This window comes from Carlito syrichta, unplaced genomic scaffold (assembly GCF_000164805.1).
Source record: "Carlito syrichta isolate Samal-C Ts95f unplaced genomic scaffold, Tarsius_syrichta-2.0.1 Scaffold301930, whole genome shotgun sequence".
Classification (NCBI taxonomy): domain Eukaryota; kingdom Metazoa; phylum Chordata; class Mammalia; order Primates; family Tarsiidae; genus Carlito; species Carlito syrichta.
In genome coordinates this window covers 560,708-577,205 of record NW_007246026.1, presented here as the reverse complement: position 1 = coordinate 577,205, position 16,498 = coordinate 560,708, and the positions used below count along the sequence as shown (strand labels likewise).

The window sequence follows — 16,498 nt, the reverse complement described above, 5'->3', positions numbered from 1 at the left end:
AACCCAGGTTTTTCTGAATGCAGTCTGTTCTCTCAACCTCTTGACTTTACTGAAAATTTATCCCCCTGAGGTGTTTTGAGGATTAAGTGAGATAATGTACCTCCTTTATACTTGAATAGTGACTCAACTTAATAGGAGCCTGCTTGGCATTTAGTAAGCACTTAATAAATGGTATCTGTGATTACTAGTAAATATATGTAAGTTGTGTCTGCCTATTGTGGAGACAGTTTGCTTTCCCATAAAAAATAATTTGTCGTCAACTAAATCACTTAACATATATGTTGTGTTGTTGAAAAATAATTGATTAGCTATTCTGATGACTTTACCAGGCAGATACTTTCATTGGAATAAAAGTTTCTTTAAGGAAGTAACCTGTCTACCCAGCATCTAGACAGGTTCCTGGCACGTGGTAGGTGTCTTAGTCCAGATTCCCTAGAAAATAGAACCAGAGGCAAAAGCTTTATTTGTGAGAGTCATCCCAGGGAGGCAGGAATTAGGGAAAAAGGGGAATGAGAAAGAGAAGGGAGGAGAACAAGTCACTGTTTATAAACTGACCATAGCTTCATGAGAGACTGATTGTTTGGTACTGTGGGATATATTCAGATAACTGTGGAGCTACTGCATCTCTGAACAGTCCAATGGGACAAGAAGGGAAAATATTTTATTCATCAACTCCCATTTCTTATGGTTCAAGGCTTGATTCATGGGGCTTCAACACCCCATGTGTTGGTCAAATGGCTCTGATTAAGCAGGTCCCTCCAAATCTCATGCCCCAGTGGCAATGGTGAAACCCTAGAGTACAGTTGAGAGGCATGCAGCATGGGTACAAGGCAAGGCACTGTCAGTCTGGTCCATCAACAGCATGAAGGACCAGGAATAGCCATTGTAACTGGAACAGCGCAAGCTGTGTCCACCAGCAGTAAGGCAGTTGTGTTCTTCTTGGATGATGCATAAACTGGATCTGGCAGAGCAGATTCTCAATAATGATAGATTCTTAATTGCCAGAGTTAATGAACTCTTTGCCCTACTATTTTATTTGCAGTTATTGACACTGCTGTACTTCTTTCTTCATTCTTAGCCTACTTTCCTATCACTTCTTCCTTTGCTTTCCACCTAAATGGGGGTGTCCCGGGCCTATGTCTACTTTATTTTCATTCTATGTGTTCTCTGTGAACAGCTACATTCGCTTTCATGGTAAACCTCCTAACTCCCTTCTACTTGCTGATGACTTCTAAATGTCTATTTTACACTTGACCTCTCCTGAGAACTCCAGACTGGAGAATACAACTGCCTTTTCCAACAGGATGCTTCATAGGCATTTCACAGGCCAACTGACTCTCTTGGTTTTCCTCAATCATTTTGTTTGTCTCTCTCCCAGATAACTAATAGGTACCTGGTCCGTGCTTATAGAACTAAACCTGAAACCATATGTCAATATTGTATGCTAAGCTGGGTCCTACACAAAATGAAGTAAATCCTCCAGAGCCAGCTCTTTAGGAATGTACGGTGTGGACTTTAATATTGATCTGCTCTGTTTTCAATTTGATTGTGCTGGAGCTTTGAGCAACGTAAGGTCTACCATTGTGCTTTAATGGAGTAGACATGTTTGAATGACATTTGGTCTTTTCAGGAGTTGTTTGGTAGAACCTTCCTTGGGTTTTGACTCTTTGCATTGTTTTGCTTTTCAAGACGCTTATCTTGCTCTGTCCAGAGGTTACAGAGCCCTTTTGAGGTGTTTGTATCTGTCCTACTCATCGAGCATGCAGGTCTGCTTTTCCACCCTCTCTCTTCCTACTCCTCTGTGTGAACCTCCAAGTCACAGTGATCTAGTCACAGCTTCCTGAGCTTCATGCAGCCACTTCAGCCTCCTTTTGCTCTGCTAACCACAACCCTTCATCCGTCATTACCTTTACTTCTCTTAAAATCCTCCCCAGCTCAAGGTGTCAAGACTAACTCAGGTCCATGCTGGTTTCTACTGATCTTCTCTCTGAATATGGTCTGGGACCATTATTTTGGCACTTAGCATCCACAGTATTATACTGTTGAATATTTTTCCATTTAGTTTCCCCTTTTTCCAACTGAATTATAAGATCCTGGAGAGTAAGACCATGTCTTACGTTCTCTTGTATAAGTATCTTACATTTTCTTGTGTGTTTCAATGATTCATTACCCGGATACTTTGCACAGAGATGGTATTAGATAACTATTTTCTGGGTTTGTTTGTTGATTATCATGGTCCTTGGGAACTGACTTGCAGCTTGTCACTAGCAATGAATCAGGGGCATATGACTAGGTATCATTTCCCAGAGGAGCTGTTGGTCTTCTCATTCTATGTCTTTAGTTTATAGTGCAAGCTGATTCTAGACTTTAGACCTTGGGAGTTCTGTTTCTTAAACATTTCAGGCATGGCCTAGGAACTAAAATTACTGCTTTGGCATTTGATGTGGCAGCTTGTTCATTTGGGAGGCTTTTGTCTTTGACTTGCTATTGAGTCACTTGAAAGAGCTAAGGCGGCCAGCCAGAGCAATTGCGATGATTAAAGTTCATTGAGATATCCTTTTCCACACCCTCCAGCCTCATCGGCTTTATGAGGTTGCTTTCTGTGCCTTCACTTGAGGGGTTGGAAAGATAATGGATGACTGAGCGTCCTTTGGAAACTTATAGGGCCATTTTTTTTTTCTCCTTCTCTTCCACTGGCTGGTTTTTCTTTGGCTCCAAAGCTGTATGCATTGTTTTTAGATAGTGTGGAGTTAATGTAAGGGGAGGAGAGGCTCTCTCTTTCATAGCTTTGGGACAGTCTGCTGCATAGGGCAGACAGTTTTAAATATGGCTATATGGAAAGTCCAACAGAGAGAGAACAATAGTCAAAAGGAAAGCCAGGGAGACTAGGGCTCAGTCACAACTGTTCCCCCAACCCTCTTCTGCCAAGATTACCGTCTTACCCGTGAACCCAAGGATCTCTCTTATGGTGTCTAGGGTCTACTTTGTTCACCAAGGGAAGGGGAAGGATGATTTGGAAGGTCACAGGATGGTTTGGAAGGTCACAGGCTCTAAAGTGCATTTTATTGCTAATGACCAGTGTTATTATGTGCAGGGATTTTCCACTTATGGAATTCTCCTGCTCATTTTGACCTCTACCACTCAGCCTTTCTTGCTCATTAATGCTGGCTCTATTGCTTAATTTAGAAGGCCTAGGAATCCTTCCAGCAGATCTCTTTTACTGTGATCTTGCTTCAACTCTGTTTCTTGTTTTCATCATGACACAAACTTTAACTAACTCCGTTTCTGGCTGCTTGAAATCCAAACTACTCTGTTGGCCTTTGGAGCTGCTCCTCCCCTTACACCCTTATCTTTGACTAAGCCCCGGTGTCACCCTTTGTTCTAGTGAGGCCATCCTCCTCACTACCCTGCAAAGAGGCCACACTCAAACATTCCCATCTCCTGGCTTACGTTTTCTCTTACTCTGGAACATTCTCTCCTCATCCTTCACCTACTGAAATTCTGTCCATTTTAAGAATACTAGCTCAGACTTCTGTTCTTTCTCAGACTTTCTTTCTCCTCTCCTACCTGCCCTCTACAAATTTGGAGGCCTACTATGAACATTTGCCAGTATTGTTGTAGGTCCCAAGAGTTCAGTAGTGAACTGAACAAATTTCTTCCTCTTAGAGAGTTTAGTCTTCTTAAAGAAGGATTACTTTAGAAATGATCCTCCTCAGCTCTCAAAATTTTTACTTGTAGTATTTTAAACTTGTAGTATTAAAATTTTTACTTGTAGTATTTTAAAATACTTGTAGTATTTTAAATACAGTATCTAGTAACAAAAATTCATATACTATATAATATATATCTTATATAATTATGAAATATGTGAGTAATTATATAAAATTTTAAGAGGTATATTTTGATCGTCTTTACAATTAGATTGTAGCTTCTTTGAGAACTGAGACCTTCATACTTATGAATACTTCAGAATTTCTCACTTTACCCACTAGGATTCCTTTGTTTGCTAGTGACCAAAAACCCAGGGCAAAGTGTTTTAAGCAAAAAGTGAATGAATTGACTTGTGTGACTAAAAGGTTCAGGAATAAGGCTGGCTTCTAGCCATGCCTTGATTCAAGTGTTCATGTTTCCTTTTTCCCCATCTTTCAGCTCTGCTTCTCTGGGCTAACTTTATTCTCAAACAGGCTTTCCACTCATGATGGCAAGATGGCAGCAGCAGTGTCATACTGTCATTGTCTTGTAGCTCTCAGCCAAGGCCTCGAGATAAAGTCTGTCATCTTTGGAGAGGGCAGGGGTGGAATCAGTTTTACCAAAAATATGTGGAATAAGAGTGGGGAAGACATAGATGTAAGGAATGAAAAACAATGATTTTAGAGGCTTAATAGCTATTTGCTGGCTGGTTGTCTATGAGTTTTTCTGGGCCTTATTCAACAGAGTCAAGTAATGAGGAAAAAGGCTATCAGTCACACTCTCTGAGGAAGAATATTTGCTTTTTTCTGATTTACTGAAAGTGGCTTGATGGCCTTTTCTTGGAAAACTGACTTCTCATAGATAAGTAATAATGGCAGTCACTGAAAGATATGGTACAGCAAGTGAATTGAGGGTGATGCTTGCTTTCCTCTGCATGCATACTTCATTTACTTATATTATTATTTCACCTTGTTTGTTAAAGGTTTTTTTTTTCTTTCTTCTCCACTACCCTGCTAACTTTGAGGCAATACTTTTGTCTTCGTATTCCCAGAGCACCTGGAAGGCACTCAAATAAATGTTTGGAATAAGACTAAGTAAGACAGAACATTGACTTGGGAACTCAGCGACTTGGATCATTCCTGGATCTGCAACTAAATAGCTGTGTAATCATGATCAATCCCCTTTGCTTCTCTGGACTTTGGTTCTTACATCTGTCCAGCAAAGATTTTTAAGAGTCCCCCCACCCCCTTTACTAATGTTGTGGAAAGGAAAACCAGGAGGGTGAAGAGCAAGACTTGGCAGGGCATTCTGGCATTTTGTTTTTGAGAGGGGCTGATTACTGTTAGGATAAGAAGTCTTGGTAAGAGATAGGGAGGGTAGAGCCTGATGAAAGCCTCAATTGTATTCTTATATAACACTTGCTGGAAAGGTACTAGGAGTTAATATTCCTGAGATGGCTGAGGTGACATCATGTGTTTGTGAGAGGGCTAAAAGCAGGTGAGGCAGATTTGGTGGAAAAAGACTGGCAGTCAGGCTAGGTTCCCACTGGGGAGCACGAGCTGAGCTCATGCTCCACGTGCTGGCAACAGAGCCTGTGGGAGTCGCAGCTCCTGCCCCCTGGGTGCTGGCACATCAAGGAGAAAGGAAGGACGTGCCTGTGTGACTCTTTCTTCTGGCCTACCTTCCCACCCTCATATTCTCCTTGGAAATGTGGGATTTATGACTTAATCAGAGATAATTCCTGAAGAAGGAGATAAATGTTGAAAGGGGAAAGGAAGGGAGCTAATATCTCTGGATTGAAGGCAGTATCCTCAATAATCCCCCACCCCTCGGCCCCTGTATTCTGCTGACTGGTGAATTTTCAGAGGACTGTGTCGCCTGCACTGGCAGGTGTTATTATTTAGAGTCTACCTGATTGTCCGTGTGGTAGGGCCCTGCCTGTTGTTAAATGATCAGTATCTTATTAGGGCTAGTTTTTCTTCTAGTTGTTTCTTTACTGTGGTTCTTCAGCAACTTTCTAAAAAGGAAATAAGCCTCCTTCTAGATCCTAGGACAGGTGTAACTAGTACTTCAGCTGTAGCCAAGCATGGACAAGGAGGTAGCATTTCTCAGGGGAAGCTTTGGAAGCTTTGTTGGGTGTGTCTGCCGTTTCTGGATTTGAGCTCATGCATGAAACCATTCCTTGCCAGGTCTTTACCTGACACCCTTCGGAGATGATGGAATGGTGATCCGCCATGTGTCGTGGCCAAGCCTGCTGTCCAGAGGGGCAGCTTCCAAGATTTGCTTTAAAAATATTCAGTGCAGCCGGGCTCGGTGGCTCAGCCTGTAATCCCACGCCTTTGGGAGACTGAGGTGAGTGAATTACCTGAGCCCGCGGGTTCGAGACCCGCCTGGGCAACTTGGCGAGACCTCATCTCTACAATAAATCAAAAAACTAGCCGGGCGTGGTAGCATGCGCCTGTAGTTCCGGCTACTCGGACGGCTGAGGTGGAAGGATCGCCAGAGCCCAGCAGGTCGAGGCTGCGGTGGCCGGGAGTGGCCACTGCACTCCAGTCTGGGCAACAGAGTGAGACTCCGACTCAAAAAAAAAAAAAAAAATTCAGTGCAGAACTAACAAATGGGGAAATGGAATCCAATTCGTTCCTCCTTTTGGTGCCTGTTTTTTGGGCCATTTTCCCCTTAACTGGCAGATGGTGCTTAACAGAATATGCTATTTGGTGAGGTTACATGTTTTAAAATCTATTTTGTTAGTGAGGTATAATTCATGTACCATAAAATTTACTCTTTTAAGGTGTACAATTCAATGTTTTAAAAGTATATCTCCCACTGCACTCCAGTCTGGGTGGAAGAGTGAGACTCCAACTCAAAAAAAAAGAAAAAGTATATTTCAAGGTTGTACAACCATCACCACTATCTTAATTTCAGAATAGTGAGGTTACAATTTGTCTTGAATTTTTGAATGAACCGGGCTCGGTGGCTCAACCTGTAATCCCACGCCTTTGGGAGGCTGAGGTGAGTGGATTGCCTGAGCCCACGGGTTCGAGACCTGCCTGGGCAGCGAGACCTCATCTCTACAATAAATAAAAAAAATCAACTGGGTGTGGTAGCGCATGCCTGTAATTCCAGCTACTTGGAAGGCTGAGGCGGAAGGATCGCCGGAGCCCAGTAGATTGAGTCCAGTCTGGGCTACAGAGTGAGACTCCAACTCAAAAAAAAAAAAAAAAGAAAAATTTTTGAATGAAATATCAACCAAAGGTGAACTGATTCTCAGGAAACTTGTTTAAAAGCTTTGATCCCTTTTGTAAGGGAAGTTGCAATTTTTATCCGTGTCCTTTTTTAAAAAAAAAAACAGTAGAAAGTTAGAGGACACTGACTTTTTTCTCAGGCCCGTGACTCGATTTCTTTCTGTTAGCGATGATTTTTAAATCTTGGGTCTTCAGGTTGAGGCCTGTTATCCCGGCTTTGTTACAATAAAGAAGATTCAAAACAGGAACTAATAAGACTTTCTGTGTTCTCTTGTCCTCCTCCTTTTTTGTCAAACCATGCTTCGTTAGAGCAGGGCTTAGGCCTGTCTTGTTCTCCTTTGTCACCATCACCTAGCACGGTGCCTGTCACCCAGGAGAGACTTAATAAGATTTGCTGAGTCAGTGGGCACTATTAGGTTCTCAGGAGAAGTTGTTTTGGGTATATTACTCCAAGTGGTTCATGGTGACTTTAGTACTTTTATTTTGTGGATAGCCAGGGAGTTATCTCATACTCTTGAGATACAGCTGCTTCTAGACATTAAAAGCTTGATTTCTTCCTAAGTAGTTGTAGGGAAGGAACCTGCAAGAACCCTTTTATCCCCATAGCTCTCAGGAACACTCATCTACCATAAACTAGATTTGTAAAGTCTTCTTGAGTTGGTATGGTGAAGCACGGTATGGGTGGCGTGAGTCTCTGAGTGTACTCACATGTTCACATGCATGCTTGCGTAAGCTCACAAGCGAGCTGTGAGGAATTCCTCCATGTTATTGTAAATTGCCCCTTTCTTCTTTCTGCCATTTGGTTTGTTGGTAGGCCAGGGTGCAGAGGGGCCTCCAGCCTGGGCACACAGCCCAGGCGTGCTAGCATTCAGAAGCTTCTTGTTTTCAGCCCCCATGTGCATAGACAGAGAACTGGGGCTGGCATAGCTGCTTTCTTGGGGACCATTGTTTGTTTTTGCTGCAGCAACTACAGCAGCAAAGCCTGAGGCAACACATTCTGCCCTGGACAGAACAGCTGTTCTGTCCTGGAGCTTCAGGCCTAGGGGGAGGAAACGGTTGGAGCCTCCCTTAAGTGTCTGTGCCGATGACCCAAGGGTGGTAGCAAAGGAGGCTTGTTCTTCAAGATGTGTAGTGGGGGAAGGGAGATGCTCAGTGGTGTCATATCCTAAATAAACCATAATGGCAGGTGGTATCTATTAGCAGAGCCTCTTCTTTTCCTGGATCAGGTTTGGGAATATTGCTTTCTCACCTTCTGTGTCCTCTGGGCTTACTGGCAGACCTCAGGGTGACCTCACAGGACAAGAAAAGCACTTCCTCCAAAGCTGCCCTGTAAAGTACGTCCAGGAAGTGGGGAAGAGATCCAGTCTGGATGTGGGCAAGTTGAAACATGGGCTAACGAGTCGGTGAACTAGTACAAACTCGTCTCTGGGGGGCCTGAATCACTCCTCAGCTGAAAAGTGGAAAAGATGATGTTTCAGGAGCGAGAGCCATTGTCACTGTGATTTACTCAAAAATACCTTCAGAGATGCCATATTGGTGTTCTATTTCTCTGGCTTTTGTTTCCCTGTCCTACCTCCAACTTCACTTGGAGCTGAATTGCTGACCCTTTGATAAATTACTTAATGAGTCTTCAGTTTTCTTACCTGTGCAATCAGGATAATTGGGAATATCTTATAGCTAGTTGTGAGAATCAAATGAGATGACATATATAGATAGATAGATAAAGGGCTATAAAATGTGTTCAGTAAACATAGCTCCCTTCCTTTCAGGGTCCCAGAGGGCATGCCAAGGGTGGGATGCAGTTTCTGCTGTGTTGCCCACTCACTAAGGCACTAGAGAAAGCCAGGGTAGAATTCTGGGCTGGCTGGATATGCTTGGGGACTGCTTAGCTTAAATCACATCTCAGAGGCCTCTTATGAAATGCTTGTTTCTTGGACAGGGCAACTCTGGAGTGGCCTACTTCTAGAACTTCATGGTTTTCATGGAACTTTGCCTAGCCTCCTCTTTTTTTGGCAGGGGGGTGAGTGTCATTCAATCTCAGTGTCCTTTCTTCTTCCCTGGTTAGTGAGATTATTGAGGCAAATTCTTAAGTGAATTAGAGGTTGACTGAGAGGGGCCTGACAGCCCCACCACTGCCTATTCATATCCCCTGAACATCTGTTACTGACTGGCTACCTGGAGAGCCTTTGTACCCTAAGAGGCCCTGATTCTTTCTTAATGGACGAGTTGTAAGTAATATGAATGAGCATCTTGAATGCCCCCTGTACCCACAGTCTGCCTATCCAGTGGATACTACTGCCAACTTTTCATTAATACACAGAAGAGGGACAGATACCTCTAGGAATAGTGTCAACAAGGGCTGTTCCCTTTAAGAGACCCAGAAATCCCTGGCAAGAACCAGATGCCTGACATGACCTCTTTGCCCCCAACACCCTTGTAATCAGACTCCATAAAACACAGAACAAGAGAGCTTTGATGAGTGATGAGGTAGGCGGCCTTTCTGCACAGCCTTCTGTCTGCCCGAAACAATCCCCCAGAGCTCAGTTTCAGTTCAGGTGAGGTTACTGCAGGGTTGGTTGGCATCAGTGATTCGCAAGGGGAAGGCATGAGGATGAAAAAAGTGAGAACCACACTTAAAGATCACTTAAGATCATCCACAAAGGACCACATACAGAAACAGAAACAGACATATAGATAGGGATAGATTATGGAGCCCCAACTACTCCAAGCCTCATTTACCCATCATTGTTACTTCACGAAAAGAGTGGTGGAAACCTTTCAGCATCATAGAGCTGATCCTGGATTTGCTTCTGATTTATCTAAACCTCAGATGAAAACTTGAGTCCTCCTACCTCCTGGCCCCTACAACAATGCATTGCATAGCAGAGACAGAAAACATTGTTACAGCTGTACTGTTTGGAAATGAATTTGGGGCATGCATAAGGAAAGGCATAATGTAGATGCTCCTTTTCTTTAGGATAGTAGTCACTGTTACATCCTAATGCACTTGGAGCTGAGTGGACTTGCAGGAGGAGAGGATGAAAGAAATGGTTGCATTCTGACTCAGATGGGATTGGGACATAACTTTAGCAGGATACACACTGCAGGCCTTCTCTGAGCTGCAGAGCAGCCTGGTTTTGGCAGACTACTTCTTGTGAGTGCCAGGTCTCTTGTCAGTAACAAATGCAGTGCCACATTCAAGGCAGATCTGGTTGCATCTGGAGCTGCCATTGCTGCAATTTCAGAGGGACGGTGTTTGCTAGTCCTATACAAGGACTCTGGCCAACCAGAAATCTGTGAACTGGAGCTAACCAGAAAAATTTCTAGCTATGACATTGTAGAGACTCTTTGACCTTCATGAGGATGAAGTAACATAGATATGGGTAATATTTTTAATGAGAAAATCTCTTTCCAAGTCAACTTTTTGAAGGTTGATTTATATCAGAAACTGTGAAATCTGATTGACAGTGAATGGTTTACTTGTCTAGAAGTCCTGGTGCTTGTTTTGTTCTTTATTGCTACATTTGATATTGAGCAGACCTCTTTCTACCTCTCTTAAAATAACTTGACCATCACCCTGCTTCGTGAAGAGGCTAAAACAAATTTGAAATAATAAGACTGTGTAAAAATAGGAATGTATGCCCTAAAGTCAACCTGGGTTTGAATCCCAGCTCCACCAGTTTAAAGCTTGACTTCTTCAAGACTCTGTTTTCTCTTCTTTAAAATGGGGATAAAGTAGTGTCTACCTCTAGAATGGTTAAGAGCTGGATCATTTGGGCCCTCTGCCAGACACTCAAATTCTGACAGTGTGCTAGAAACACAGTAAATAGCTCAATAGATGGTAGCTCTGAATATTGTTATGTCTAATAAGAAGCTTCTCCTAAACAACTCAGCAGATTCCTGGTTCGTAGTGTTCTTCACTGGTGTAGAAAGAGTTGGTGGAGTTTTTGGAGGTGGTTCATATCATATGGCCAATTTAGACTTTAAGTTTTTTTTAAATTAGGGACTTTGAATTCCCCAGGGCACAAATAAACGGAAGGTGGTGAATATTGGTGTTTATTTAGGGCTTTCTGTCTGACTGTCTTCCCTTGTTTTTGCAGAGATCCGTGCTCAACTCACAGAGCAGATGAAATGCCTGGACCAGCAGTGTGAGCTCCGGGTGCAGCTGTTACAGGACCTCCAGGACTTCTTCCGAAAGAAGGCCGAGATTGAGATGGACTACTCCCGCAACCTGGAGAAACTGGCTGAGCGCTTTCTGGCCAAGACGCGTAGCACCAAGGATCAGCAATTCAAGTAGGGCTTTGTGGTTGTTACTCTTAGAGTCCTTGGGAGTAGAAAGGCTGGAAAGCTGTTTAAGGCCAGATGTAGAAGGACCTGAAGAATGAATGCTCTCCATCTTCTTTTTTTTTTGAATTGGAGTCTCACTCTGTGGCCCAGACTGGAGTGCAGTGGCCGCTCCCGGCCACCGCAGCCTCAACCTGCTGGGCTCCGGTGATCCTTCCGCCTCAGCCTTCCAAGTAGCTGGAACTACAGGCGCGCGCTACCATGCCTGGCTAGTTTTTGATTTATTGTAGAGATGAGGTCTCGCCAAGTTGCCCAGGCGGGTCTCGAACCCGCGGGCTCAGGCAATCCACTCACCTCAGCCTCCCAAAGGCACGGGATTACAGGCTGAGCCACCGAGCCTGGCTACTCTCCATCTTCTTAAAGCATTTTATTTGTGGTGGAGGGAGGCAGGGGGTCTGCCACCTAGATCCAGTTGGATTAATGAGCCACACTGCCTTCAGTGGTTGAAAGTCCTTAAAGATGTCTCCTTTTTCTGATCAGTCTTTTGTGCAGTTCAGAATTCTGGGACATCAGAATAGACAATGAACCATGCTAATAACAATAGCAAACAACTTTCTAGGTTTTTCTTTTGCTGGGCATGTTTCTAAGGGTTTTCCATATATGTTAGCTCACTTAATCCCCACAACAACTTCATATGTTGGTTATTATTGTTATCATCTCCAATTTACCGATGCAGAAACTGAGGTGTAAAGAGGTTAAGAAACTTAAACCCAGGGCTGGTCGGTCGATCTGTCTGTGTGTGTCGCTCTCTCACACACACACAATAAATACTGAGCTGGAATTCAAGCCTAAGCAGTCTGATTCCAGAGTCTATGCTTTTAACCATTTTACCAAACTGCCTTTAATCGGAAGAAATGAATGATGTTTTAGCTGTACAGCTAAATCTCTGCCTAGGCAGTTGCTAAGTGTATTCCTTCTACATTTACAATATTTTATACAGCTGAATCATTTACTCTGTTCCCACTGCTATTGCCCTAGTTTAGATCATAATTTTTTGCCTGAATGATTGCCATACTTGGTGCATCATCTATAGCATAGATTTTCAACCCTCACTGCTCATTAGAATTCCTTGGAATACTCAAAAAATACAGAGAAATCTGGACCCCATTGCAGTCTTATTAAATGAGAATCTCTGGGAGTGGGGCTTAGGTAACAGGGTAGTGTAAAAGCTTCCCAGGTGATTCCAATAAATAGCCAGCATTGAGGACCGCAGTCTGTAGGTTCTCCCCATTCTAATCTGCCTGCTTCACTAAGATCAGATCTAGTCTTCTTAGAACACACTGGAAGTCAAACAGTTTCTCTCTGCAAAACTTTCAGTGGCTCCCCATTGTCTAGGTTCTTGATACTCAAGTTGTGGTCTCCCAGTGTCAGCAACATCTGGGATGTTAGAAATGCACAATCTCAGGCCCCATCCAGACCTACTGTAACAAGATCTTCAGGTGATTTGTGTGCACAATGACGTTTGAGAAGTGCTGCTCTATTCACAAAGCTGCTTACTATCTTGGCTTAGTCTTTAGGCCCTTGGACATCTGGCCTTACACAGCTTTCCAACCTTGTTTCTTGTTCTATTTCACTATAACTTAGCCAAACAGAATATTCACTCCAGTGGGTCATTGGTATCCTAATATTTAAGCTTATGTGCCCATTCTTTACCTCTCTGCATGCCTAAGCCATACCCATGTCTGAAGACTCAGATGCTTCCTGTTTTAAGAAACTTTCCTGTTTCTCCCAGGAGAAAGAATGTTCTCCATCTTCCGAATTCTTACAGCATTTTATTTGTTCTCCTCTTAGGGAATTCACACTGTCTGCTTTCTGTAATCTTTCTTTCGTGGACTGTATAAGGTTGTCTGATTCACCTTTCAGTGTTTCACAGTACCTTGCATAGTGTGTGATATATAGTAGATGTTCACTAGATATTATAAATGAGTAAATGAATGAATAAATTCAAGACTTAATGCCAGATGTGTCTGATTTTCCCTTAGTTTTTATTTTTGTTTGTTGCCCTAATAATACAGAACACAAATTATTCTTTAAAAGCCAGCTCTGAGTAGTGAATATGGAGGTTAAGATTGAGGAGATTATGGCACTCTCAAAATAAGCCAGAATGAGAATTTCCTCTGGATGTTTTTCCCCTAAAAGTCCCTTATCTTTCCCAAGTCCTATTCTCTTTATGATAAGAGAATCATATGATAATAAAATATTATTTTAGTATGTGATAAATGAAGATTAGAGGAGGAATCATTTACTTTAGAAAAAGATTCAAAGATGTATTCTGTTGGTGAGCTCCTCCTAAGTTTAGACTAGTATTTGATTTTTAGTACTATATCCTATCCTCAGCTTAAGGATTTATTTAGCACAAATTAAGTTTCAGATGCGTTAATCTCTAAGTCATCTGAATTGCTCTGATTAAGATCACATACTAGGAACAGGCTATTTTGTCCAAGGCTGGAAGAATTGATTTCCCTTGTGATAACACTGGTACCTAGCATAATTTTTTCTCAAATATCCAGTGAGTATTTATTGATTAACTAGCTCTCTACTTGGTATTGTACAAGATACTGGAGGATACAAGAGAAGTTTATTGTGTGTACCCATAGGGAGCCATGTCTGGTTGGGGAGGAAAGATTTTCAATACAGGAAGCTATCAGAGGATAAAGCAATAATGATCTTAGGAAGAGATCATTGGTGTGATATAGAACACAGACCTAATAAGAGGTCAGAAATAAATCATCAGAGGTAGATAAAGGATCTGGAATAGTCGGGACAGTTTTCATGAAACAGTTGGGACTTATGTTAGACTTTAAAGGTAGGTATTTGTAGCAAAGGAGAGGACAGCATGGACAGAGGAGAATGGGCAGAAACATTGGTGATGAGGGGGTATAGGGGTTAGGGTGGGATCCAGCTTCTTTAAAGCGAAAGTTCTTACCCATTCACTAACTAATATCCATTGCAGAGTCCTTGAACTCCATTGTGCCTTGGGATATAACAGGGAACAAATGCTGCCTCTTCCACATGGTACTTACAATAGAATGAAGTAATGAGAATCACACAAATCACACAATTAGATATGTAACTTAAAGTTGTGGTAGGTGTTGTGGAAGAAAAGTACAAGATGGAACAAGAACTTAGAAGTGGGGAACTTCTCTACTTTATAGGTGGTTTACTCCAGTAGCTTTCTGTCTGATCTTACCAGATTTTTGTTATCTGAGCAACAATCAATCTACTTATTTAACAAACACCTTTTAAATACCTACTGGGTACTGTGCTCTCTGCTGAGTCTTATGGGGACTAAGATAAGCTTCAGAATTCCTTTAATAGGGAAAAAGAGACATGAAAACAATATGTCAAAAGGGCTTTAATAAAGATGAGAGCACAGGTATTTTCAAAAACAGTGGACAATACAGTTAAATAGAGTGGACCCCACTTGCTGGCTCTCCGATAGCAAGCAGAGAAGTTCAGATTTCATGTGGCAATGTGTTTAGTATGCTCTCTTGATTCTTGCACAAGGAGACATGAGGATAAATGTAGTAGAAGGACGAATTTTTATGCCAGAGAAGGTCAGGATGGAGGTTTTTGGAAGTAACCTGTGCACATGTGATAGCAGAACATGTGCACATGTGATAGCAGAGAATGTGATAGCCGAAAAAAATGGAGAGGAAGGAATGTATTTAGGAAGTATTCAAGAAACTAGACAGGACTGGATTACTGATTGGATAAAGAATCCTAATGATCAGAGGTGACCAGTGTCTGTAACCTGGCGACCTGGGAGAACTGTGGCATCCATGATAGAAGGGGTATGTTAAGAGAAGACCTGTTTCAAATGGTGATCTTACTTTGAACATGTTGGATTTGGGGCAGTGTGAGGCTATCAGGTATCCAGTTGAAGACATCGTACTGCTGAGGTTATGACTGGGGATAGCTAGCAGAATCTTAAGTATAAAAGTGATTGTGAAAGAAATGAATGCATATGATAACTCGGGAAAGAAAAAGAGAAGAACAGAGCTAAATTCAGGACCCAAGGCTTAGGGAACACCCAGTGTTGGGAGTAGTAAAAGTTACTACTAAGAGAAGCAAAAGTACCTGAAGAGATAGTGGGAGAGAGGGAAAGACTTGTTTCATTTCATTTTGTTTTGTTTTTAAGGCAAAGGATAGAAGGCAATGTAGGAGAGTGTCTGATGGAGTATAAGTGTTTCAAGTAGAAGATCTGTAAAAGTTAATCCCAGCAATTTTTTTACTGATAACTTTCTCATATGTAAGATATTGTGAGAGATGCCAACATGACTAAAGTAAGCCCCAAACACAAGAACTTTTAGTTTGTTGAAGTGAAACATATGAAATTGCTGGTTTTATAGGTTAAGAATGGTCACAAAGTGGGAATTTCATTTGGTACTACCTAATAGAGGAGATGAAATATATGTACAGATTCATTCAATACAGGCAAGATGGTGAGAAGCTTAATGAGAGAGATCCAGGCAACATCCTACTCTCATACATAATTTATTCCTAAAAATGTATACAAAAGTCAATTGTCGAATGTCTAACTACAGTTTTACATGTTGTAGGTGGGTTCTATTGTTATAAGCATATATGTGAAATTCTGATATCTCACCTGACATATTTGTAGCGTTTTGTACCTTGTCTTTTAATTTTCTTCTTTTTCTCACAATTAAACTCACAGCCTGCCTGCTTAAGTTCAGCGAGCATCTAAAGAGCCCACGTGGATAATGATTTCTATCTTTGTCTTATTAATACAGTGATGAGACCAATACTAGTAGTAGCATTTCCATTTTTCCATTTTCCACTCATTTCTGTGTTGCAAAAAATAGCCAAGTGTTCAGATGTTTGCACAGCACAAGCACTGCTGTACAGAGACAACCATGTTGCTGAAACAGAACTGACACTTGGCAAGCAGCAACACTAGACCAAGCTTGAAACATTTGTTAGTGATAGAAAAATAGACGTTTTGGCACAGGCATGTTATTTTAGGCATGGCTCATTTGGTTAAGATATAGATTTGACTGATGTAAGTAATAATGGCTTACACAAGATAGAGGTTGATTTCTCTCATGTAATAAACTGTTAGCTATCCAGGCCCCTTATTCCATCCCTAGAGTGTTGTCCTTTTCTATATGACCCAAGATGACTCACTGCCACCATTTCCCATTTTAGCCAGCAGGAAAGACAACAGGGCAAGAGGCAGGTACTTTTTTTTTTTTTTT

The 16,498-nt window shown here is 42.0% G+C and overlaps 1 protein-coding gene across 1 annotated transcript in view; it reads left to right on the top strand.

The window, feature by feature from the left end:
* The window catches only part of SRGAP2 (SLIT-ROBO Rho GTPase activating protein 2), a 252,681-nt gene that overhangs the window by 92,874 nt on the left and 143,309 nt on the right, over positions 1–16,498 (top strand). Inside the window, exon 3 of the mRNA XM_021711204.1 lies at positions 11,036–11,228. Coding sequence (XP_021566879.1) covers positions 11,036–11,228 — 193 coding nt within the window. The remainder of the gene's footprint in view (positions 1–11,035; positions 11,229–16,498) is intronic.